This window comes from Oncorhynchus tshawytscha, linkage group LG03 (assembly GCF_018296145.1).
Source record: "Oncorhynchus tshawytscha isolate Ot180627B linkage group LG03, Otsh_v2.0, whole genome shotgun sequence".
In the NCBI taxonomy this organism is placed as follows: domain Eukaryota; kingdom Metazoa; phylum Chordata; class Actinopteri; order Salmoniformes; family Salmonidae; genus Oncorhynchus; species Oncorhynchus tshawytscha.
Genome location: NC_056431.1, coordinates 45,474,209 through 45,500,488, shown reverse-complemented (window position 1 = coordinate 45,500,488; position 26,280 = coordinate 45,474,209). Strand labels below are relative to the sequence as shown.

Genomic DNA, 26,280 nt, shown 5'->3' with positions numbered 1-26,280 from the left:
CGCCGTCAGGGTGCTGTAAACCCGAAGGAAGTTTGCAAATCCTAGGAAATGTTGCAACTGCACCCTGGACGTAGGTTGATGCCAATCCACCACTGCTTTCACCTTTCCAGGATCTATCTGGACATTACCCTCAGCAATGACATATCCTAGAAAAGCGATTGTAGAGCGGTGGAACTCACACTTCTCAGCTTTCACGAACAGTTGGTTCTCCAGGAGGCGCTGAAGGACCTGCCCGTGTAGAACATGTTCTTGGGTAGACCGGGTATCTGAACCATTCGTGTATCTGAACCAGGTGGTAGGCATTCCGAAGGTCCAACTTGGAAAAAATGTTGGCCCCGGTAGAGGTTCAAATGCCGAAGTGGTAGGGGGTAACGATTTTTGATAGTAATGTCATTCAGTCCCCGGTAGTCAATGCACTGACACAGGGTCTTGTCCTTCTTCTCCACAAAGAAAAACCCTGCGTCTGCAGGAGATGCAGACGGACAGACGGCCCCAGTAGCCAGAGACTCCTCTATGTACTCCTCCATAGCCTTGGTCTCTGGCCCATATAGATAATATAGTTGACCCCAAGGTGGTGTGGTGCCTGGGTGAAGATCCCACTGGTACTCAGTGGAAATGACAGAAACATCCAAAGCCTTGCTGACGCCCTGAGGAAGACGTCTGGGGGAAAGGCTGTGCTGCTTGAAGACAGTGGGAATGGCAAAATGGGCTCCAACCCATGATGGAGCTTGTGGTCCAGTCAATAACAGGGTTATGTTTTTGAAGCCAGGTAAACCTCAAGACAACAGGAACATAGGGAGATGCAATGAGGAGGAACTGTATGGTCTCACTGTGGTTACTGGAAATCCGTGACTCCACCTATTGAGCGGCCGTTCAGTGCACTGGCATCCATGGGAACCGAGAGCGGTTGAATGGGAATACCTAGCTCAGAAGCAATAGTAGTATGCATAAAACTTTCATTCACCCCAGAGTCAATAAGCAAATCAAATCAAATGTATTTATATAGCCCTTCGTACATCAGCTGATATCTCAAAGTGCTGTACAGAAACCCAGCCTAAAACCCCAAACAGCAAGCAATGCAGGTGTAGAAGCACGGTGGCTAGGAAAAACTCCCTAGAAAGGCCAAAACCTAGGAAGAAACCTAGAGAGGAACCAGGCTATGTGGGGTGGCCAGTCCTCTTCTGGCTGTGCCGGGTGGAGATTATAACAGAACATGGCCAAGATGTTCAAATGTTCATAAATGACCAGCATGGTCGTATAATAATAAGGCAGAACAGTTGAAACTGGAGCAGCAGCACGGTCAGGTGGACTGGGGACAGCAAGGAGTCATCATGTCAGGTAGTCCTGGGGCATGGTCCTAGGGCTCAGGTCAGTTGAAACTGGAGCAGCAGCACGGCCAGGTGGACTGGGGACAGCAAGGAGTCATCATGTCAGGTAGTCCTGGGGCATGGTCCTAGGGCTCAGGTCCTCCGAGAGAGAGAGAGAGAGAAAGAGAGAATTAGAGAACGCACACTTAGATTCACACAGGACACCGACTAGGACAGGAGAGGTACTCCAGATATAACAAACTGACCCTAGCCCCCGACACATTAACTACTGCAGCATAAATACTGGAGGCTGAGACAGGAGGGGTCAGGAGACACTGTGGCCCCATCCGAGGACACCCCAGACAGGGCCAAACAGGAAGGATATAACCCCACCCACTTTGCCAAAGCACAGCCCCCACACCACTAGAGGGATATCTTCAACCACCAACTTACCATCCTGAGACAAGGCTGAGTATAGCCCACAAAGATCTCCGCCATGGCACAACCCAAGGGGGGCGCCAACCCAGACAGGATGACACATCAGTGAATCAACCCACTCAGGTGACGCACCCCTTCCAGGGACGGCATGAGAGAGCCCCAGTAAGCCAGTGACTCAGCCCCTGTAATAGGGTTAGAGGCAGAGAATCCCAGTGGGAAGAGGGGAACCGGCCAGGCAGAGACAGCAAGGGCGGTTCGTTGCTCCAGAGCGTTTCCGTTCACCTTCCCACTCCTGGGCCAGACTACACTCAATCATATGACCCACTGAAGAGATAAGTCTTCAGTAAGGACTTAAAGGTTGAGACCGAGTTTGCGTCTCTGACATGGGTAGGCAGACCGTTCCATAAAAATGGAGCTCTATAGGAGAAAGCCCTGCCTCCAGCTGTTTGCTTAGAAATTCTAGGGACAATTAGGAGGCCTGCGTCTTGTGACCCTAGCGTACGTGTAGGTATATACGGCAGGACCAAATCAGAGAGATAGGTAGGAGCAAGCCCATGTAATGCTTTGTAGGTTAGCAGTAAAACCTTGAAATCAGCCCTTGCTTTGACAGGAAGCCAGTGTAGAGAGGCTAGCACTGGAGTAATATGAACAATTTTTTTGGTTCTAGTCAGGATTCTAGCAGCCGTATTTAGCACCAACTGAAGTTTATTTAGTGCTTTATCCGGGTAGCCGGAAAGTAGAGTATTGCAGTAGTCTAACCTAGTGACAAAAGCATGGATAAATTTTTCTGCATCATTTTTGGACAGAAAGTTTCTGATTTTTGCAATGTTACGTAGATGGAAAAAAGCTGTCCTTGAAATGGTCTTGATATGTTCTTCAAAAGAGAGATCAGGGTCCAGAGTAACGCCGAGGTCCTTGAGCACTCAGAGACTTAGATTGGTCTCCCCACAGCACAAGCACAAAGAAAGGTGTGCGGGTGATGGGAATTAGGGAACTCCCAGTCTGACTCACCAAAGTACTTGTACCCACCAGACACAAAGGTTTCCTAACAGAGCAGGTAGGTATGTAATGTCCTGCCCCTCCACAGTACAGACAACAATTGGAATTCAACCTACGTGAGCGTTCCCCAACCGATAACCTAGCACTTCCCAATTGCATAGGCTCAGGAGAATCCAACTCAACCATCGTTGATAATTCACGAGGGAGCTCAGGTGGCTTCTAATCCTCTCGGGAAAACTGCCTTCAGGAACTTCCGGATTCCTTTAAAAGTGAGCGAGCCATAGCGGGTGAACGAGTGTGCCCGAGGCCAGGCCTCCTCTCACTCCTACGTTCCCTTAAGCGTCCATCAATTTTAATGGTGAGGGTGATGAGGGAGTCAAGATCCACCTGCAATTCTCGACTTCATCCTTCACCACCTCGGATAATCTGTGAAGAAAGGTATCAAAGAGAGACTCCGGATTCCAGGAACTCTTGGCGGCCAACGAGCGAAAATCAACCTCGTAGTCTGCCACACTATGGGAGTTGAGTTAAATCAAGAGGTTTACTGGCCGCCTCGCTCCCGGATTCCAGAGACTCAAATACCTTCCTCACCTCCACCATGAATTCCTCCAGATGACAACAGAGGGTGGATTGTTGCTCCCAAACAGCCGTAGCCCAGGAGAGCGCCCTTCCCAACATTAGCGTGATAATACACGCTATCTTCGATCGGTCCGAAGGGAACAAAGATGGCTGTAGCTCAAAAATAAGCAAGCACTGAGAAAGAAAGCCCCGACAGGTACCAGGATCTCCAGAATATCTCTCCGGAGGAGGTAAGCAGGGTTCTCAGGGATGGCAGACAGCCTATGAGTTAACTCCTTAATAAGCTCCATAGGAGTCCTTGTGCCCAAGAAAGCGAAGGGCAGTATTTGAGAATGCTGTTCAATGACTACAGCTCAGCGTTCAACACCATTGTGCCCACAAAGCTCATCACTAAGCTAAGGACCCTGGGACTAAACACCTCCCTCTGCACCGGGATCCTGGACTTCCGACAACAATGAGACAGCCTATAGGGAGGAGGTCAGACAACTGGCAGTATGGTGCCAGGACAACAACCTCTCCATCAATGTGAGCAAGACAAAGGAGCTGATTGTGGACTACAGGAAAAGGCAGGCCGAACAGGCCCCCATTAACATCAACGGGGCTGCAGTGGAGCGGATCGAGAGTTTCAAGTTCCTTGGTGTCCACATCACCAACAATCTATCATGGTCCAAACACACCGAGACAGCCGTGAAGAGGGCACGGCAAAACCTTTTCCCCCTCAGGAAACTGAAAAGATTTGGCATGGGTCCATAGATCCTCAAAAAGTTCTACAGCTGCACCATTGAGAGCATCCTGACCGGTGTCATCACCACCTGGTATGGCAACTGCTCAGCATCTGTTCGTAAGGCGCTACAGAGGGTAGTACGTATGGCCCAGTACATCACTGGGGCCAAGCTTCATGCAATCTAGGACCTACATATTTGGCGGTGTCAGAGGAAAGCCCATAAAATTGTCAGAGACTCCAGTCACCCAAGTCATAGACTGTTTTCTCTGCTACTGCACGGCAAGCGGTACCGGAGCACCAAGTCTAGGACCAAAAGGCTCCTTAACAGCTTTTACCCTCAAGCCATAAGACTGCTGAACAATGAATCAAATGGCCACCGGACTATTGCATTGACCCGCTCCATTTGTTGACAGAATCGTCATATAGACACTGAAACACATTGATACATTATTTTACTGTAGTAGAGGAGAACCTTTCTAATTCAGGGATTATTCTGCCATTGAAATCCTTGGACTGGCAACCTTGGACTAAGAGTTTTTTCAGGTCGCCTAAATCCAAACAGTGTAAAAATATATATATTTGGGGGGATGCTTTCAATGTTGACTTAAATTATTAAAACCTGCTATAAATTATGTAGAAAAGATAATGCAGATATAGTTTTAAATAATATCATCTTTGAGAACTAACAATCACCAAAAGTCAGGGAGAATTGAAAATTCCCAAAACAATACATTTAGCAGTATAGATTTTGATATTATATTTGAGCAAGATAACATAGCATTAGCTATGGCAAAATGTATAGAATGTCAGGAAATTTGTTTTAAAACTGATTTTTTTTCTCATAGCTCCATGGCAAAATATGTAGATTTGCAGGAAATGTGCTTTAAAACCGCAAACATTTCTCAGCTCCATGGAGCTCCAATTTGTAGAATTGTAGAAAATTGTCTTAAAAATTCCAACATTGCTCTACACCACCAAGGTGGGGGCGTCCATCACCTAAGACCTCTTTTGATACAGATAAAAACTTTAACTATACCCTTTTTATGTCTCAATTCCTCAGATTGTGCGAAGAGCAGAGCCTACTAAAATGGTCATTGCAATTCCTGGATCCTTGGCACATCCCTACCCAAAAACCCAACCTTATCTTAACCATAACACTTACTTAACCCTAACCTTAACCATTTTAAACGTCAACTTCAATGGGGTAGTGACATCCCAAATATCCCGGATTGCACGGACCCTACTAAAACAGGAGTATCAATGAAGATTGATTCTGGCGAATGGCATTGTGATACCACGTACCGCTATACTAGCTGTCTAGTCTGTGTTTTATCAAATGTGCAATAAGCATAAAACACAATTGTATAAGCAATTGGCAACTCATTCTCATTCTGAGAAATAAAGTAGGCCACTTGATTTCAACATCTGAACAAAGTGGATAGGCTAGCACGCATTGTCACGCTGAAACAGAAAAGGGCCTTCCCCAAACTGTTCCCAAAATGTTGGAAGCACAGAATCATCTAGAATGTCATTGTATGCTGTAGCATTAAGATTTCCCCTCACTGGAACTAAGGGGCCTGAACCATGAAAACAGCCCAGACCATTATTCTTCCACCACCAAACTTTACAGTTGGCACTATGCATTTGGGCAGGTAGCGTTCTCTTGGCATCCACCAAATCCAGATTAGTCCGTCGGACTGCCAGATGGTGAAGCGTAATTCATCACTCCAGAGAACGCGCTTCCACTGCTCCAGAGTCCAGTGGCGGCGAGCTTTACACCACTCCAGCTGACACTTGGCATTAAGCATGGTGAGCTTAGGCTTGTGTGCGGCTGCTCGGCCATAGAAACCCATTTCATGAAGCTCCCGACGAACAGTTATTCTGCTGATATTGCTTCCAGAGGCAGTTTGGAACTCAGTAGTGAGTGTTGCAACCGAGGACACATGATTTTTATGCGCTACGTTCTTCAGCATTCGGCAGTCCCTTTCTGTGAGATTGTGTTGCTTACCACTTCGTGGCTGAGCCGTTGTTGCTCAGAGACGTTTCCACTTCACAATTAAAGCAACGGGGAAGCTCTAGCAGGGCAGAAATTTGACGAATTGACCTGTTGGAAAGTTGGCATCCTATGAATGTGCCAACCTGTCAGCAACGGGTGTGGTTGAAATATCAGAACACTAATTTGAAGGGGTGTCCACATACTTTTGTACATAGTGTATAAAGATTAGCTGGCAACTCACTAGCACGTGGGCTTGTGCTTCAAATCAAATTGTATTGGTCACATACACGTGTTTAGCAGATGTTATTGTTTCTAGCTCTGACAGTGCAGTAATATCTAACAAGTAATATCTAACAATTTCACAACATATACCCAATTCACACAAATCTAAGTAAAGGAATGAAGTGAAGAATATATAAATTTATGGACGAGCAATTTCAGAGGGGCATAGACTAAGATACAGTAGAATAGTGTAGAATACTGTATATACCAATGAGATGAGTAATGCAAGATATGTAAACATTATTAAAGTGACTAGTGTTCCAATTATTAAAGTGGCCAGTGATTTCAAGTCTATGTATATAGGCAGCAGCCTCTAAATGTGATAGCGATAGCTATTTAACAGTCTGATGACCTTGAGATAGAAGCTGTTTTTCAGTCTCTCGGTCCCAGCTTTGATTTCCCCTGTATTGACCTCGCCTTCTGGATGATAGTGGGGTGAACAGGCAGTGGCGCGGGTGGTTGTTGTCCTTGATGATCTTTTTGTCCTTCCTGTGACATTGGGTGCTGTAGGTGTCCTGGAGGGCAGATAGTTTGCCTCCGGTGATGCGTTGGGCAGACCGCACCACCCTGTGGAGAGCCCTGCGGTTGTGGGCGGTGCAGTTGCCGTACCAGGCGGTGTACAGCCTGACAAGATGCATCTGTAAAAGTTTGTGAGGGTTTTAGGTGCTAAGCCAAATTTGAGAGATTGTTTTAGGTGTTTTAGGTGCCAAGCCAAGCCAAATTTGAAAGATTGTTTATGAGACCTGTGCTCATTTTCTTAAATGCCTGCTACAAGAAGTCAGTCATTATTAGTGAAAGTGCATTATGCGTGGTTCCGGTTAAATTTGTAACAAAAAGGGCATTTTCATAGACTAACTTAAAATCCAGATCAGGGATTTTTTTTTTTTTTAAAGCAGGTTAAACTATTTTGATGAAATAATTAAAATATCAGTAGGTCTTATGATTGTGGAAGGCTATGTTTTGCTTATAATTTCACAAGCTCTAAATTCATTACATTATTGCTGATTGTTTTACATGCAGTGTATTCTATCTTTTAATTGTACAATAAAGATTATTTAGAGAAAGCATTATATATCGTAAATCAACCATTACTTTGAAAAACTCGAAATAGGATTTTTTTGGCCATATCGCCCAGCCCTAGATGACATCCCTGAGAGATATTGAAAGCAGCAGCAGGAATATTAATGGAACACGCATTCCATGCCTACTGAATGGCTGTCAACATAGCTCAGAGTGTGAAACTGAATCTAGTCCTAATTCCCTCCTGACACATTTGGGAGGAAATGAGACTTGAAGACTTCATGTTTCAGGTGGTTAAACAAGGCTGACACCAGAATGGTGAAGTGTGGTGAGCAATACAAATGTTTATTCTGCTTCTGGGTACGGGACAAAAGCTTATAGGCTTATAACATGTCAAAAAGACAATACACGCACTGTCCTCAGAATCACTTTTAATCCCCTTAACCTGTATCCCAAACAGTACTGAGGAGCAAATATGAATTGTATCTTTTGTGCTCAGGCCACTCCCCAGCATTTCGGGCTGTTTTGTTTATTGCGTGGTGTTTAACATTCAGTGTGTGGGTGGGGTGGCCAGCATAGCACAGCACATGCTGTTATACTGGGATTAGTCTAATTTATCCGCTCCATGTCTGCTGCCGTGCTAACAAAGATTTATGAACCGAGCTGCCACCAGATACAGTACATCACAAAAATGGCCACTCTGTTTCGTGAGCTTGTACTTTTATTGGCCGGTAGATCATGTATTGTGTTTCCTGTTTTTGATGTGGAGGGTTTAGGCTACTCCAATGGAAAACATCAAATCTTCTCTTGTTATTCTGTGATATCTCCTCCAAATAGCCTAACGTTGAAGGCAACTATTTATTCTCCTCTCACAATGTAACCTGAGACAATGTGTGATATGACATATTAATATTATATTATGTAAATTGATCACTGAACATCTGCCTCATATTAAGGGTGACTTTGGCATTAGGTGGGTGAAACATGAATAATGCATCGTTGTGAAATTAAATTCTCTAAAGCCGGTGTAAATCCTATTCTGTTAATAGAGCTGGAATTATTTCTAAACAGTGGTATAACTTTTAAAAGTTTTTTCTACCCCTGTAAATCCAGCACTGCCCTCTTGTATTAAGAAGGCCTCCACCATTGCCATTCTTCTAGAACAGCTGTGCATTAAGGGCTAGAGCCAAGGTCAACAGAGGGGTGGACCAGGGGTCGAGTCCACGTGTGAAAGGGAATGGAACTCCACCAATGCTTAACATTTCACAGTAGGAACACGGCTGTCACACCAACCCACCAGGTGAAAGTAACAGAACCAAAGATGGACAGAGAGAACTACTCTACACCTCATGAAGAGATCAGAGCTACAGTACATGAGATCTCTACACTCCTTTCTTCTAATGAGGGGGGGCTACATCACGCCCTCACCCCTATTCACCCCGTTCCCTCAGCAGTCGGCACCTGCTCCATCTTCCTTTGAGAAGTAAAGCGAATTGAGGCTCCTGTTCATCACCCAGGGTCATTATTTCGGATTTCCTGTATTCCTCCCTCATTCACGGCAGTTTTGTTACTGTTTAAACAGCAGCTGAGCCTGCCGTGCCCCATAGAACCATGTGCTCCCTTTTAGTGTGTTGAGGACCAGGAAATACATGAGCAGAAGAGCTGAATGCCATGAAAGGCCATGCATTGTACAGATGAAAACACTGGAGTATTAAGCCTAATGGCTTCAGACCCAGAATTCCCCCAGACATCGACAGTACCTCCTCTGTTCCCTATACTCACTCAATTTACATAAATCTATAGGCTAGTATGGTATGCTTACCATTTGCATGCGTTTCCCAAAGACCTTTCTGTGCTGCTAACGTCATTATCATTGGTTATTTATACTCCCTACTAGCCTAAGCACTGATTATTGATTCAACATTTCCTCTTAACCTGAATAATGTATATTCACGTCAATATTATTTGCGTCAATTAAAGCATTTCTTGGAAAGGAATATGGCACACACACTTGTAAATGGATCTTGGATAACATTGTGCCTATTCCACTCTCCACTCTATGTGTGTAAAATAGTTTATGGTAAGATGTTCGTTTTAGGCACTCAGAGGATCAATATGCCTTCTTCAGAAAAGCTGAAAATTATACCAGACCTTTCATTACATTAAACCACAATGAGAATGGACATATCATAAGTTCAAGTGTAAATAATGAGTTCAACATCTGGCTGATTAGTGAGGAGTTGGAACCATATTTAGACTTCACAAGCCAGCATGTTGTGTTTTTATTCTACCTACTTCCTGTTGGGCATGGATATGTAGCCTACCAGACAAAGCCATGAGATCAGATAATCTAAAGAGCACATTAGCGGATAGCTATTGTAGGCCTTCCCTCTTAGAAAAAAGGGTTCCAAATGCATTCTGCGGCTGTCCCCATAGGAGAACACTTTTTGGTTCCAGGTAGACTCTTTTTGGTTCCATGTAGAACCCTATGTGAAAAGGATTCTACATTCTACAAGGGGTTCTTCCAAGGGTTCTCCTGTGGGGACAGCCGCAGAACCCTTCGGGGTTTTTAAGAGTGCAGATGCCTTCATGCATGCGAGTATGAGCAGTTGGTGATTGTTGGTTCAGGTGCTACACTCACACGGTTTTCACATTCCAGGCTCATCCAGCATCCTGTTCATGACATCAAAGCCCTCACCACTACCACCTGGAGAGAGAGCTGGAGCTGAGCAGGGCTATAGCAGCCAGAGAATAGCTGATAGGAAGCTGCTCTGCAGCTCAAGATCAGATTCAGTGAAGCAGCAAGAGACTCTCGTGCTCTTTTACATTACGGTGTATGGCAGTTGGTGGTGTAGGTTGCTGTTGATGTTTGCTGAAGTGGCACACAGTGCGCTGTGGGCCTTTGCCCCCCCTGATGTGGGTTAGGCTGTGGGCTGTGCAGTATTGGGTTAGTGTGAGAGCTGGGTGGGTGAGCGTGTGGCCTAGCTGCAGGAGCTCACTGCAGATGATATGATGTGGGAGAGCAGGAAAACAGGAGGAGGGAAAGGGGAGAGTGTGTGTGTGTGTGTGTGTGTGTGTGTGTGTGTGTGTGTGTGTGTGTGTGTGTGTGTGTGTGTGTGTGTGTGTGTGTGTGTGTGTGTGTGTGTGTCTGTGTGTTTGGAATTAGCACTCTCGCTGCAGTGGAAAGCCAGGCTTAAGAGACAACAGCTCAGCTATGTATATTAGCATATTAATTTCTAGTTTCTCAGCAGTTTTTGTTATAGCCCATCTGTAGGATTATTAGAGGAGACACAAACAGGCTACTTAATTACCCTGGGGAATATGAGGTAAGTAAACAATGAATGGTCTGAGGCTGTGTGTTTATTGACAAGGAGTAGACATGTGAGAGAGATTGAGAAAGTGAAACACAGACCATTCTAAATAGGCCTACATGTTGACTTTGAAATGTTGTCCCAAATGTTGTCTTTTATTAAATATAAATCCGATCAGCTCCAGATAAGTGTCCCACAAACGGATATAAACAGAACTTATGGAGCCAGTGGAGGATTTCCCATTATTGTTTCTCATTGTGTCAACTTAGGCTACCTGACACATCGATGAGCTCTCAACCAAACGAATCCACATGCTTGGAGTACAAAATGCAGCTCTCCCACCACAACCATTCCCATGAGGCATTTAACACTCACTGAACAATGATCCTTTTATCCTGCTGCAGTATTCACACCTCCTCTGGCTGCGTTCGAAACGGAACGTTACACCGACACAAAGCATTTTCCTTCATTTAAGTGCTACGCTAATGAATCAGCCCATTACTCTATAGAGCCATAGAACATTCTAACTGCTTATTGTGAATTGCACAAAGAGTATAAGTGTAGATCCCATTTCTATGTCTCACTATTTTGTTGGGATAATTTCTAGTCTTCATATAGGTTTCTGTTGTTAAATGTTGTCATGTGAAATAGCCTCTGAAATAGCCTAACCTGTGATTCGAGACTTAAACCAGACACTTCGAGCTAGGCTACCTGCAGCTCTCTGTAAACCTTAAACCATTCTGATGTCTGGCGGTCTCCAATTCTGGCCAAGGAACAACTATCATCCTCTCACACCTGAGAAGGATATTACGCTCCTTTAAGCGCAGATAAGAGACCAGTGTGTGGGTTCTGCTCTCTTGTCAGAAAGCAATTGTTACCACTTTGCCAGCTTCCTGGCCTGGCATCAGACTCCAGGATGTCTGGGGCGACCAGAACCTTATAGCAGCCATCAGAAAGAACTGAGTACGAGGCTGGGGTATCAGGATATTGTGGCTTAAATAGAGCCTTAAGTTGATAGATAACATGAGCTATCTGGGACAGGCCAGAGTACAGACTAAAGCTCTTTTTGAGTTGTGCACCCAGGAATAAAGGCTATTACTGTACCTACCTTCAAGGGGAAGGAATTGGGCTAATGGTTGTAGTTCCACAGATCTCCTTAAGTGTACCTGCCTACTCAGTTTATACTGATTGTTCAAAAGTATATATTGAAGATGCTGTGGGTGTCAAGGAGAAAGATTAAAAAAGCCTATTTGTCAAACTGATGACATTATCTCTTCTTCAGAGACTAGATGCATGGCTGTGTTTTGTGAGCGGTGAACAGGGAGCCTGTGTTGTTTGTCACAGCTGCATGTATGCTCTTCACATCTCTAAATAATTCAGACCCTCTCATTTGCCATGAATGGAAGACACGTAGATGAGGGGCCTGGGTAAGAAAGCCAATTTGAACTCATGCATCCCTAAAGGACTTGGAACCTTTGTTAATGAAGAACACAGAACTGTGTTTTAGCTCTTTTGTTGGCTGAATAAACAGTTCATCTGTGTCTCATTAATGTGGAATAGACTTCCATTGATATAATGGAAGTCTGTGTGTGTGTGTGTGTGTGTGTGTGTGTGTGTGTGTGTGTGTGTGTGTGTGTGTGTGTGTGTGTGTGTGTGTGTGTGTGTGTGTGTGTGTGTGTGTGTGTGTGTGTGTGTGTGTGTGTGTGTCCACAGCGAAAGCTGACAAAAGCACTGTCTGCTTCCCATTCATTGAATAAGCAGCATGACTCAGTTAGCACAGGAAATGCAGAGTTTGCAGTAGACTATGCTGTGTTTTACTTTAGCTAAATGTTGTTATTCGAATGATCTCGTCTGGGAGCCACAATTGATCAGGACTGGTAGACAAAGAGGTCAGGCCAAATTGCATTACGCAATAGCTCGACTTTAACCCTGATCCACACACTGACTTTGATATATGGCAAATTTCCAAAAGGGTTTGTCATTCCCTTATGTGGCAGTCCATGTGGGCGTTCCCTGGTAATAATTGATATATATCTCAGGGGAGAGTCACAAATGAGTTCAGTAGCTCTAATCTGTTTATGAAATTAGTTCCATTGACATGAATTATTGAAGGATTTCCTCATTTGAATATGTAGGACATAGACAGCTAATCTCTCATTAATTCACTCTTTTGACTGACAGTGATATCACTGCTTTAATGATTTGCCAGCGAAATATTCTTTAGTGTAATTCAAGTTCAGATTGCTGTCTATTTCAGGTCCCTGCTACTCAGAAGTGAGCTACTCTACTTGTGTGAAAAAAATATTTTGCAATAGGTTTGAGGTCGGGCTAAAAATCACTGCCGGGTCAAGTGAGCAGAGCGGAGTAGAGGACGCTATCAGGCTGACATCTAAATTGTTGTGAATGGACTTTGGATTCTACTGTTCCATAACAAAGAGGATGGGATGTCAGTGTGGAGAGATTCCCTACATTGGCAAGCTCAGAGACATTTTCTGGCCATTCAGCTTTTCCCGTAAGCCTCTTTTAGCTGGTAGGTTTAAAGCCTACGGCTAGTTAGCAATAGTGCAGTGGGTCACAGCTAGCTTTCTTGTCCTCTGTTCATCATCCTACACAACCATCCTTCATTAGGTAAAATTAGCCTATTGAACACGAGCCTACTACTAGGCTTACTTGATCAGTGACCACCTCTTAATGTGTAGGCTGTAGGCCACTGATTTCCTGCTAAATTAAAAGTTTTGGCCTATCTATCAACTTTGTACATTATTATTCTCATAAATGACTCATAGTGTGTCTGTGGATTACCTCCTGATCATAGAAGCACTTATGAAGCACTTCTGACAAAAAAGTGTTTCAAACAGTTTTCTGTTCCATTACTCTGCGGGCATCCATCCCCTGTGTGCTTTTGTCATAGGGAACAATGTTATCCTCTCTGTCAATCGTACTGCCTCTATGCCATAACAATAGCATGATCAAAACGACCTCACTACCTGTCCCCACAGAAAAAGATATTGAGTGTGAAGGCGTGATTCATGTCACCGTGATTGTGTTCCCCTGTTATCGCGGTGTCGTGTCCTGTGAGCTGAATGGTCTTGGTCTGAGAGGAGTGGGGTAATGCACGGTCAGGACATGGAAATTGTTGACCCTCAAGAAGAAACTTTCATGAAGGCTATGTTCCTTCCAGCAGTGGTCTTTTGTGTCATTTTGTACTGGATGTCTTTGATGCTTTCCTTGGTTTTCAATGAATTCTAGTGACCCTGTCCAGTATTAATGCTTCATTTATGAAGAATAGGCCTACATATTTATAATTGAATTAACCTATGCATACTCATGTTAGGCTTAGGGTAGCCCTTTCCTGCAGTCAAATGACCTAGTGGCCTCATGGGGGGAAAGTTATTAATATTTTTCATAATTAACAAAGATGTTTTTAAAGCTGAAAATCTGGTATTTTTATGTCAAACAATTTTGTTACATTTCAGTCTTCTGTGATGTATATGAAGTGTAATATTGGGATGCAAACTCAAAATGTAATACATTTGAACTCTATATTTGACATGGTACGGATGTCTTCTTTTTTTAAGCCCATAACCATGTGTGAGAGGTGTATACTTTTGTTTCAAAGTAGATTTGTTTAAGACTACCTAGGAACACTGTGTGACCCTGATTTAGCCCACTGCAGTAAAAGGTTCAGGGAATTTTTCTTTATCTAATAGTTGGCTTTTTTTTGTGTTCTTACTCTAGGGTCGATGTTCAAGAGAAAACTGTAAGTACCTTCATCCACCTTCGCATTTAAAAACCCAGCTAGAGATTAACGGACGCAACAACCTCATCCAGCAGAAGACAGCAGCAGCCATGCTGGCCCAGCAGATGCACTTCATGATCCCAGGCACGAGCATGCAGCCTGTAGTAAGTTACTCATATTCAGTAGTAAGTACAGTTTATTATACACAAAACTCAGATCCTTCATTTCAGGTGTGTAGTAGTGTTTTTACTGACTGTTGTCCCTTCTATTTCACAGCCTACGTTCAATATGAACCAGGGGCTTGGTACAAGCCCTGGTCTCAGCTATTCTCCATATCTTACACCCATGACATCTATGAGCCATGGGATGAGCCTGATGCCCACCGAGATGCTCCCCAGTACCCCAGTGATGGTCCCTGGAAGCCCCGGTGTCACAGTCCAGAGCTCCAACTCGTCCTCCTCTTCCCCCTCACAGAAGCTGCTGCGCACCGACAAACTAGAGGTATCGAGTCACTTTCACACAAACAAGATCAAGGACGTATTATTGTCTGATATATGCTGTATATATACATTCGTTATGGAATACATGTTGAGTGGGTCAAACAGGGTCCATTGCCAGGGTGCTCTACCGTCCTCAACCTCCCTCCCTGTGTGGTTGTCGTGCTGTAGGTGTGTCGCGAGTTCCAGCGGGGGAACTGTGCGCGAGGCGAGACTGACTGCCGCTTCGCCCACCCCAGCGACAGCCCCATGATCGACACCAGCGACAACACGGTCACCGTCTGCATGGACTACATCAAGTCGCGCTGCTCCAGGGAGAAGTGCAAGTACTTCCACCCCCCTGCACACTTACAGGCCAAAATCAAAGCCTCTCAACACCAGGTCAACCAATCGGCCGTGGCAGCCCAGGCAGCAGCTGCAGCCATGGTAAGATGCTTCCCTCCAGACGTGTGGACAGCAGCTTAGAACACACACTATTGGCTAATATAGCTACTGTACTTCTTACTTAAGGGCAACTTGTCCTATTTATTTTCAATACAATGTATTCTACATTCACAGCAGTAGGCTTACTATCTTAATCCTATTCCATTACCCTGAGTTGATTGATTAACCAACATCATAGAATGTGGAGCACCGCTTTATTTTTTATGTATTAAGTAGCTTCATTAAACATTAAAGACTGTTACATCTAATATACGCTCTTAAGACTCGAAATGACAGTTGCCCAGGATGCAGTAGCCCTCAAGTTGCCTTTAAACGGTCACATAGCATAACCATTCATTTGCGTACAATGGGGTCCGAAATGATTGACACCCTTAATAAAGATGAGCAAAAATCATTCAAATACTGAGCTATATTCTATGCTAAAAATATTGGGAAATTATATTATTTTATACTAATACAATTGCTCAGAGAAAGAGATTTTGTTTAACAAGTAATAATTTGTTTTCTCTCAAAAAGGTAGGGGTCAAAATGATTGACAACCCTGTTTTCAATTTCTTTCAATACCTCACCTTGCCAGGATAACTGAACTGAGCCTTTTTCTAAATTGTTTAAGAAAACACATTGGGAGTGATCTTAGACCATTCCTTCTTACAGAATCCTTCCAGATCCTTGATATCATTTATCTGAGCTTAAGGACTGCACCGCAGGTTTTCAATAGGGTTCAAGTCCGGAGACTGAAAAAATGTGGATTTTGTGGCCAATTAACCATTTCTTTGTGGATTTTCATGTGTGCTTGGGGTTATTGGCTTGCTGGTATGCGTGGCCAAAGAGCTCCATTTTCATGTCATCTGACCAAAGCACCGGTTCCAATCCAAGTGCCAATGTCATTTAGCAAACTCCAGGCATTTACATTTGCTACATTTGTGACCACGCACACCAGTGGTGGGTTAGGCGTCGAAATGAGAGTACATGAGCAGAAAATAGCCCCATACCTACTGTAAAATATGGTGGTGGATCTTTGATGTTACGGGGCTATTTTGCTTCCACTGGTCCTGGGGCCCTGGTAAAGGTCATCGGCATTATAAACTTTACCGAGTAACAGGATATTTTTGCCAAAAATCTGGTTGCCTCTGCCAGGATGCTGAAACTTGGCCGCAAGTAGATCTTACAGTAAGACAAAAACCCCAAGCACACATTCAAATCGACAAAGTTGTTAATTGACCACAAAATTAACATTTTGCAATGGCCATCTCAGTCTCCGAACTGGAAACAGGGCAGCACATAAGCTCAGACAAAGGATATCAATGATCTGTAAGATCTCTCTGTGGAGGAATGGTTATCCCTACCATATGTTCTGCAACTCATAAAAGATTTTCTGAAAGAGGCTCAGTGTCATTACCCTCGCAAGGTGAGGTTTTGAATGGTACTGAAAACAGGGGTGTCAATCATTTTTACCCCTACCTTTTGGAGAAAAAATGTATTACTTGTTAAACTAAATACATTTTTTCTGAGCATTAGTGTAAAACAATAGAATGCCTACACTTTTTGAGCATACAGTGTAGCTCAGTATTTGAATTATTTATTTTATAGTCATTTTTGCTCATCTTTATCAAGGGTGTCAATCATTTCGGACCCCACTGTATATCTCCTTATGTGACATGTGACGCTAACCTTTACCTAGCTAGCTGTTTAACTAAAGATTCGCTTTGGCCCTCTCCTTTTGCTTCCCATGCTTTCTGAAAATATATTTTCAAATTGCCAGCTACTGCAAAGTTAACCCTGTTTCTATAGCTACTGTCTTGTTTCATTGCCATCTATTGCCTACTGTTGGTTTTGCCTTTATCTTAAACTTCCAACAAGTCTAAGAATAAAGGATCTGCTAATTTACTATGGGTTAAGAAAAACGTCCATAGATTCACCAGCAACCTTCGAACAGCTGATTCAACATTTAACATTACTCGAATCAAATGTACGCAATTCCCGTAATAGCACATTTAGACTTTTATTTTTGCACTTAAAAAACAACAACATGCATGGCCTTTCTTAGAATGTGCTGTATCTTCCACCCTAGCTCTGCTACTTTCCATTCCTCCATGTATTTTTATCATCAGTTGTGTGGTCATTTTTTGCATGGTTTTACAGTGATATTATTGCTAGAGAGTTGGTAAATACGTTAGGGCCTTGATACGTCTGTAATGCTGAGGGATTCTGTAGTGTAGTGAAGGTATACTTTGAACAGGAAAATGTGTTCTTGTGACAAATGTGCCAAGAAACAAAAATGGCAAATTCGATGCCTAATATCATAATAAACAGAGCTCCACATTCTGTGTATAGGTTATCATCAATGCAGTGGTTATAACATTCTCTCTCTGCTCCCTATTTAGTATGTCATTAAAACGCACAAGATGACATGAATCACGCCTAGCTCTCGGTAGAGATACATTTCCCAAGGATGACCTCTCACAGTAGCCTAGCTAATGCCCTTTAGCGTTACCTTCTGTCTCCATTTCATATTGACGTGTGTCATGTATAATTCTGGTCCTTTAAAGCAATTGTAGGTCAATGAATGCATTATCACAACATTTATTTAGTAGTCCACACTGTATATTCAAATTGATAATGTATTGATAATGATGAACAACTATTGATTAACTACTGTTGTGTTTCCTACATAGCAAATAACCTTAGTCCCAATGTTGTTGCACAGTATTGTTGTAATTGTAAATCCTATTAGATTAAGCTATTAACGAGTATAGTAGACGCTTACATACTAATTCAGGAGTCAGTCGTATATTTCCTTGAATCAGTTAATTTTGTTTATTGTGCATGCCTATTGTTTTGTATGTGGTGGTAAACTGCATTCCGATTATTTTGTTTTGTTTTCTCCTTCTCACCTATCCACAATGCAATGCTGTCCCCATGACGCACCTCTGCTTGCTGTTACCTGTATGTTAATACGCTTGAATCCCATTGGCCCACTGCCATCATGTGCTCGCTGCCTGCTATTAAAAGACTCAGTCGACTGCCAAAGCAATGAAGCGACCCCTCGAGGCAACTGTAGACCTGGTACTTTGACCTTTCACCTTTTGCTTTGCATGTAGCTATTAATTGTACTGTAGCAACTCACATAATTTAATTTGGCATTTTTGTTTTTACAACCTCTTAAGACTCATCTAGTATGTGTACAAAATCCTTCACCATCAGTTATCTTTCAGTAATTGAATAGGTATTTAAAATGTGTTTAAATTAACAGTATGAAGTTTTAGCCATTTACTAATTTCATCATAAATACCTTTATTTTGTCATGTAGTAGTTGCATACAGTTTTGCTCTACTGTTTAGCAATGATTGTACTATAATCTACATATAAAGCTCATAGCCAGTGGATGTTTATAATAGAACTACTGATAAGTGTTTTGGTTGTGTTAACGTGTCGTTTGTACTCGGCAGGCGTTCCCCCATGGTTGCCTGCAGCCCCTACCAAAGAGACAAGCACTGGAGAAGAGCAACGGGGCCAGCTCCTTCTTCAACCCCAGTATGTTGCACTACCAGCAGGCTCTGGCCAATGCACAGCTCCAGCAGACGTCTGCGTTCTATCCCACAGGTACAGCCCAGCTCTGAGTGGGCCAACTGCCCCTATATGACTTGTCCTTTGTAATTCCCTCCCTGATAATGTTTGGTTGGGCATTTATCATGTAGTCTAAAAAGTAGCATATTGTCAGTCAGGTGTCTTTCCTTGTTTTTTTGTGCTTTCCTCGTGGCCCAATGTAGGTAGCTAGCTATGATGATTTAATGCAGCACCTTATAATTTGAGCCGTTCATTTTTGAAAATGATGCACGTTTAATGCCGTTGTCACATACTTAATAGCTCAATGTCCTGGCAGGCAGATATATCAGTGCTTCCAGATTACATCATCCAGGTTAGTTGAAGGAGACCTGCTTTAATCAAATCTATTCAATTCAGGCCATTGGCCTACATTGCTGTGATACAGTACATGGCTAAGTAGGACACTGGATTATTATACCATTAGCTCTTTCTTTCAACATGGCCTTCCTCTGACAGCCATAATCAAACAGCAACAGCCACTATGCACTCTTGTTAGATGCTTTGTCTCACTGCTGAGTTAACTACTGTACTGCCTGGTTGCCCTAGCACTGATGCCCATGTCAGTCGATTAGAGCTATTTTATTCAGCATGTGCCTCCCTCCTTGGAAAACAGTAATCTATCCACACTCTACACGTACACCCACACACTACACTCCCTAAGACGCATCGTTTCTCATGGGCTTGTTTCTGTGTGTGCTCACCAAGCAAAAAAAAAAAAAAACTTGGTTTCCATTGAGAGGTTCATGTCTTGCTTGTATTTGGTTTAGAATGTGTAAAAGCATGCTGAAAACTCTAGCTAACCTGTTTTTCCTCCCTTATTGTCCTCTACTCACTTTCCACTGCATAATCACACAGGGTCAGTGTTTTGCATGTCTCCTGCTACCGGCATTGGTAGGTCCCTTGCTTCTTTTTTCTGATATCACCTGTAATGAATGGAGAATATGGGTGAAATGCTCTCGCTGTTCATTTAAAAGATTCTTGTTATTCCAATGTGCCCTTGGATAAACAGTCTCTGGGTCAGGGGGTAAGGGTGGTTTATATATGTTAGGTACCGGCACATTTTAAATCACATGTGAGAAAGTGTATTTTATAATATGTTTCGTCATTTTTTTTCTGTTAGCCATGTCCCTGACAAAGCTCAAGGCTTCAATTTATACTCTTCATCATCACCCATTGACCTACTTTGGATTTCATTTGTTTTTTTGAATGTCCTTTGTTCTCTGCAGTGATATTCTCACCGTTGTAAATAATACAGATATTCAAAACACAGGACATCACTGCTGGTTGATATTTATAGTTCTTTGCTGCTCTGTGGATTAGGACATTTGATTCGTTTCCCAGAGATGTTATCTAAAGTGTCTTGGTCTTTCCTAAAGATCAAATACATCAAATGACGTGTCCTTTATTTGTATAAAATAAGGAACTTATTTCTAACACGACAGTGAAAATTGCCATTCTAATGATGAGATACTGTAGGGTATGTAAAACATACTTTTTGAATGTCGTAATTGGACACCTTTAGTATCAAATGACAATCTTCTCTGGGAATCGGACAAATATCGGACAAATTTCCTAAACTAAATCAGCTTTCCTCTATTATTTATCCAATGCTTTCTTGCTTTGCGCTGTGATTGCATGCCATCTGCTGGTCTAACCTAATGATGGCTTGCTACTAATGTTTTACTGTATTCACCATGCAAAAAAATATATAGAAAAAAAACGTTGCTATGGTTACCATAATGCTCCACCTACCTGTTCATTGCTTCCATGGTTCCCTTCCTGAAAAAGTACCCATGATGTACAGTGCTACGCCTGCTACTGTCTCTGCAGCAACTACTCCTGCCACAAGTGTCCCCTACGCAGCAACAGCACCAGCCAATCAGGTTTGCTCCTTTTAAAGCTTTCTTTCATGAATCCCTGAGCTCTAAATAAGTGCTCGTCATGGCAGCAGGAGACAGTTGTCATCATAGCATATTTCTCTCCTGCCTGTTGCCTTTATTAGCAAGTTTAACTATCATTATTGTAGATGCTGTATTAAATATAGTAATGACAGAAAGCACTTATTTAGAGATCCCCCATCTGCAAATAGTAGTTGTGTTGTGTTGCATAATTTCCTTCATTGTTTTTCGCATGTTTTTGCTTTATTTAGTTTCAAGTGCCCCTAATTTAATTCAGGCATTACTATAATTCTGTCAAACAGGGAAAGAAGAAAACTAAATATATTGATTTGAAGTAGCCTAAATTAGCACCTCAGACTAAAGAGATCAACTGAATGAATGAAAGACCAATGAAGCTCATACATGGCTGTTATTATCACAGGAAGGTCATACTGTATGTCTTTATGGATATGTGTGATTTTGTGACAGCTCTGTGCCTGTGACTGCCCTCTGTTGCCCCTTTTAGACTCTTCTACCTGGGGGGCAGGTCAGGTGATGTGCTTCTTTCTTTCCAGCAGGAGAGGAGGGGGCTGTGGTTTGGGTCGGGAAAAACATACTTGCCGACCACCAGCCTTCTCCTGCAGCTTTTTCTGCTTGATTTATTTGTCTTTTATTTCTCCCAGGTATTAACATGGAATGCATAGTGTACTATTTCAGTTTGTTTTTGTCATTGAGATTTGCAGCATTTTAGCTTTAGCAATAACTTTGGTATGTAGACCACTGCCTCAGCTCTGAATCTTATCTGAAAGGTTCCTAACATCAACCAAATTCTCTTTGTTTTACATGTGGGATTCAAATGTATTTTTACTAGTTTCTTTGTTTCTTCAGCATTATATGATTATACTGGTCACAGTTTTGCTACTGTTCTACTTCTGCAAATAAGAACCCTTATTCTTTAATCATTTACCGCCATGACTCTTCAACAACACTATATTGTATTGTGTTTGTCATCCAAGAATGTACTGGCACTGTTGCTTGGACCTAAGGGCAATCGGTCATGTTCATTGTGAATGCCACCATTGAGTAACATGATGTCTTTCTCAATCTCTGCTTCTAAAACAGATCATCCTCAAGTAACCTACAAGAAAGGAACAGAGTGTCAAGACGCTCCCCTTAGAGGCCCTAAACAGCCCTTCTGTAAATACTACTTTTGCTCCACACGAGAACTACAGCAACCTGCATGCTGAGAAGAAGATTACTGAGGAAATGTAGAACATTGAGCTATGTTAAAATATACAAATTATATACCTGTATTGCTAGGACTAATATCGTTACTGATATGTAAATGACTGATTTATTATATGTATACACACATGATTGGAGATTGTGAAGATTTAATCGTAAAGGTATTCAACGATGACTTTTATTTCCTTTTTAATGTTTTGTTAAAAGTGCACAACACTCATCTAATTCAAATGTAATTTTTTTAGCAGAAAATGATTGTGCATCTAAGTGCTTGATTGCTTGTATTTAAAACAAAGACCATTGGAAAGCGCTCTTGTTTATACACCGTATACAAATTGCATTTGGCTTGTGAGTGTCCTTTTTGCCCTTGTAAAGGACGAATGTGACAGAGGATAGCATGTTGTTGTTTACCTTGTGGTTATTCTCTGAGTACAGGATCACTGCTCCCCCTCCTGGTGTGCCTTGGCCTCTCTACGGAGGAATAACCAATTGAGTGAGCCTCAGCAAACCCAATGATAATAGCAGAAAATGAATTAATGTACCTTATGGCAGTGATATAATCAGCCACTAATTCCAGAAATGAGAACGGAATCTAGCTACCACGGTTTCCTAGTGTCTGTCTGTGGTGCACTGTTTTCTCTATGTCTCTTCGGTCAAGGTTTTAGTTGAGCCTCGTCTTGGCATCCATCAAATAAACACCATATACCAGATGTTGTGCCAATGACCTAGCAGAGTGATGGGTGGGCTGAAAATAAGCCACCTTAGAGGAACTGAAAAGCTGAGTGAGTGTCTGCCAAGCTGTCACAGACATGTGAGGGGTTAGGTGGTCATAGTGCAGAGGCCACAGACGTTAAAGAGGGAGCAGAATGATAAGACTTCAAAAGGAAAGACGTGGTGATCCTTTGTTAAAAAGGCTGACGTACACGTGCAAGGAAACCTTGCGGTGACTCGAGGTCACTTATTAATCCTGTCTTATTTGAACTGTAGAAGTGCCTAAAGTAATGTACTTAACAAGCATCTTGAAAAGGCTCTGTGTGAGAAATATTAAACTTTGAGTAGAAAACCCTGCCGTTTCTCAACATACTCCACGGCCTCGATAAATACAATGAACAACTGTTTGTGTGAGGTGAATTCAGTGCATTGGTAGTCTTTGTACACTGGGTTAGTTTTAGTGCTTTAACCTTTCATTTACTTTCAAGTTTCAATATCTGGCAGATCGGAACATGGCTGCTTTGGCATGAAGTTCAGTGATTGTTCATTGTGTAAAATGGTTTAGCTTAATTCTTAATGAGTTGAAAGTAGTTTGCAACTAAAAAGTGATTGGAGATGAGTTTGGAGAACCGGATATGTGTTGTGGTTCTATGTTGGTAACTCATTTGTCTTTATATACAACCGTCTTTACAACCATATCCTCGTGTTTAATGCGTTGTTATCATAGTCTGTCTAACGTCTTTCGAGTAGAATGTATCACAGTAAATGTTTTAGTAGTAGGACGTAGTCACATAACTAATCACATTGTGCAATGAAACTCATATAACTCTACATGTGTTTTTGTCAAAGCTTCATTGTATATACAAACTGCACTTACAAACACAGACAGATTTACCCACCAATGCACCTGTGCAAAGTCTACACCAGTTATTTACAGTTGGATATAAAAGGCAAAACTAAGCTAGAAACATGGAACTATTTACAATGATCAACATGTAACATTATTTTACATTTTGCTTAACCTTTTGTTTTATTTGCTCTTGAAAATAACCGTTAAAAACTTCACACAGGTGCAAACTAAATCTTTCCCACAGTCTTTCATTCTCCCTTTTTATTTTCTGTGTGAGTGAAATCAGTATGCGTAAAAAATCTCATCAGTATCGTGATATTGTCATGGTGTTTGATCAACTCAGACAATCCACAGAAAACTAAAATGACCCATGTTCTTACCATCTTTGTCCTATTTCATTACTTTTCATTTTCTTTTCAGAAAAGTTAAGTTTTATGTTCTGTTTGATGGAAATATATGGAATTTACTTATTTGTTTAACATTAGTTATAGAACAATGTTGTATTCTATTTTAAAATGAATGTAATTTATTAAGCTGAGTTTTGCTCTGCTGGCGGTTATTCAAATGACCTGTCCTGTCACGTTAGCCTATGAAAAGCCGTCTGTGACCAGGGATGGAATGTTGGAGGTACCAATGGCAAGCTTCCACATCTCATCCTTGTCACTGCCTTGTCACCTATACAGGACAACACACTGCAGTACGAGCAAGGCTGTAGAATTGCTTTTATTATGTATAAAAACAGTTTATTGTATAGGTCACAGTCTACCAAAAAAAATTAACATTTAAGTAAATTTACTTTTCATTGTAGTACGGTATAATTTCATAACTATATTAATTTGTCTCTGTGGCAACCTAAAGTTGCAATGACGGAAGCTCTGTATTTTTGTAAATGATGTAATTGTTACGTTTTCTAGAGCACTGTAACACACTAGATTGTATTGCCAGAATCTGAACATTTCCTATTTTATGGCAAAATTATATACGACAATATTTTCAGTATCATAATGCCTTTGTATTACAGTAGTATATTCCTTTTGCATTTGACAGCCTACCCATGACACTTAAATGTCTCTAAATACATGCTCTAATCTATTCTACCAAAAATGAGCTCTCTAAAGTCCTCTTACAAAGCATCCCTAGACTCATAAAGGCAAGGGGAAACTCAAAAAGATGTGTTTTGATGGTTGTTCAGCTGTTTAGAATTGCACTTTGTTCCCAGAATAAAGTTATTTTTACACTGCAGAAAAAGTATGTTAAACATGTAGTCATGGGTATGGCTAGTCTGGCAGTGATACTCTTAAATTATTTCAATTGTTCACCGAAGGCGTCTTTCACAACAACAAAAAATGCTCTTTGAAAACGGATGTTCATTTTAATGGTAATTTCAACTCAAGTTCTGCTAAATGTTTCCAATGTTATTATAGCTAGATACAGCTGTACCTGAAAGTTAGTTGAGATTTTAGACCACCCAATCAAAAGAGTTGAACAGTCAGAATGTGTTCACTTTTACTGACCCAATGGTAACATGATTCCTACCCACTGGGCACAGACTTCAATTGAACGTATATTCCATGTTTGTTCAACGTAATTTTGTTGAAATTACGTGGAAACAACGAGGATTTAACCAGTGTGTGCCCTGTGGGTAAGCACTTTCTGAACAGTTGGTAAACTGAGCAGACAAACTTATTAGTGAACGTTGCCTTACCTTTGATGTATTGTTCTTAAGTTGTTATGTGTTAGGGTTCATTAAATATAAGGATTGTATTTAGTCTATTGCAATTAGTGAAATATGCTGTTTTAATTCTCACTACAGACATTTTCATTTTGAGGCCAAAATGGTAGATTGTAAAGAGTGCAGTCAAACACTTTACTGAGAAAAGCTTGATGATGAGAAAAGTGGCGGGTGCCATTCTAAATGGCTGTGGTACAGTTACTGCAGAGTCGTGTTTAAACTGCTGTGCCAGTGCCACATATGGTTCCATCGGTAATGCCGTACTCTTTAACAGAGGGGAAAAGTACAAACCCTTACTCATTTTGAATCTGTTCATGTGGCAATTTTTTTATGTTTTATTTGTGCATAATTATGTGCTCTTTTATGAGATATATATATATATATATATATATATATATATATATATATATATATATACACACAGTAGTTTTGTTTTGTGTAAAATCTAATGTAAAAAAAAAACAAATAAAAGTTTAAGTAAATGCCAAGTTTGTGATGCCTTTGTTTTGGTGATTCACATAGGAAATAATAAGCCATTTTATTTGGTGTCTTTATATATGCAGAGGACATGATTTCAAAGGCCTACATAATGAAAATGCACCATCTCAGGAATGCAATGCACGTGTTAGTTTTAGTCTTATCCCATTCTCTGGAAATATCATGAATTATTGGATATTTTGTTATGAATATGGTAAATTGTTGCAAAAAAATATTCAATTTTTGAATATATTCAATTTTTATTGAATAGTCTGTTTATGCACATCTGCATCTGATAACACAAGCAGATATTGCAAAGACATTGACTCATACACATCGTTGTGTCTAGTTATGTATAGGCCTATACAGTCTAGTCCAATAAGTTATTTTGCTAGAAGAGGTTCCTCTGATCGTGCATTGTGTTGCTGTTTGTTTAAATGACAGTT

General features: G+C 41.6%; 1 protein-coding gene across 25 annotated transcripts in view; it reads left to right on the top strand.

Annotated features, from left to right (window-relative positions):
* LOC112237020 (muscleblind-like protein 2a) overlaps window positions 1-25,831 on the top strand; it is a 38,181-nt gene extending 12,350 nt beyond the window's left edge. For 2 of the 25 annotated variants that reach the window (XM_024405656.2, XM_024405648.2), the window contains exons 3-10: window positions 14,395-14,580; window positions 14,672-14,896; window positions 15,064-15,318; window positions 18,349-18,402; window positions 18,786-18,939; window positions 19,220-19,255; window positions 19,798-19,833; window positions 21,942-25,831. In XM_024405656.2, coding sequence (XP_024261424.1) covers window positions 14,395-14,580; window positions 14,672-14,896; window positions 15,064-15,318; window positions 18,349-18,402; window positions 18,786-18,939; window positions 19,220-19,255; window positions 19,798-19,833; window positions 21,942-22,066 — 1,071 coding nt within the window. In that variant the 3' untranslated portion in view covers window positions 22,067-25,831. Of the gene's footprint in view, window positions 1-14,394; window positions 14,581-14,671; window positions 14,897-15,063; window positions 15,319-18,348; window positions 18,403-18,785; window positions 18,940-19,219; window positions 19,256-19,797; window positions 19,834-20,730; window positions 20,826-21,941 lie in introns of all 25 variants that reach the window. The other 23 variants (XR_006082781.1, XM_024405660.2, XR_006082787.1 and 20 more) reach the window with 23 other exon arrangements.
* Window positions 25,832-26,280: the final 449 nt, after the last annotated feature.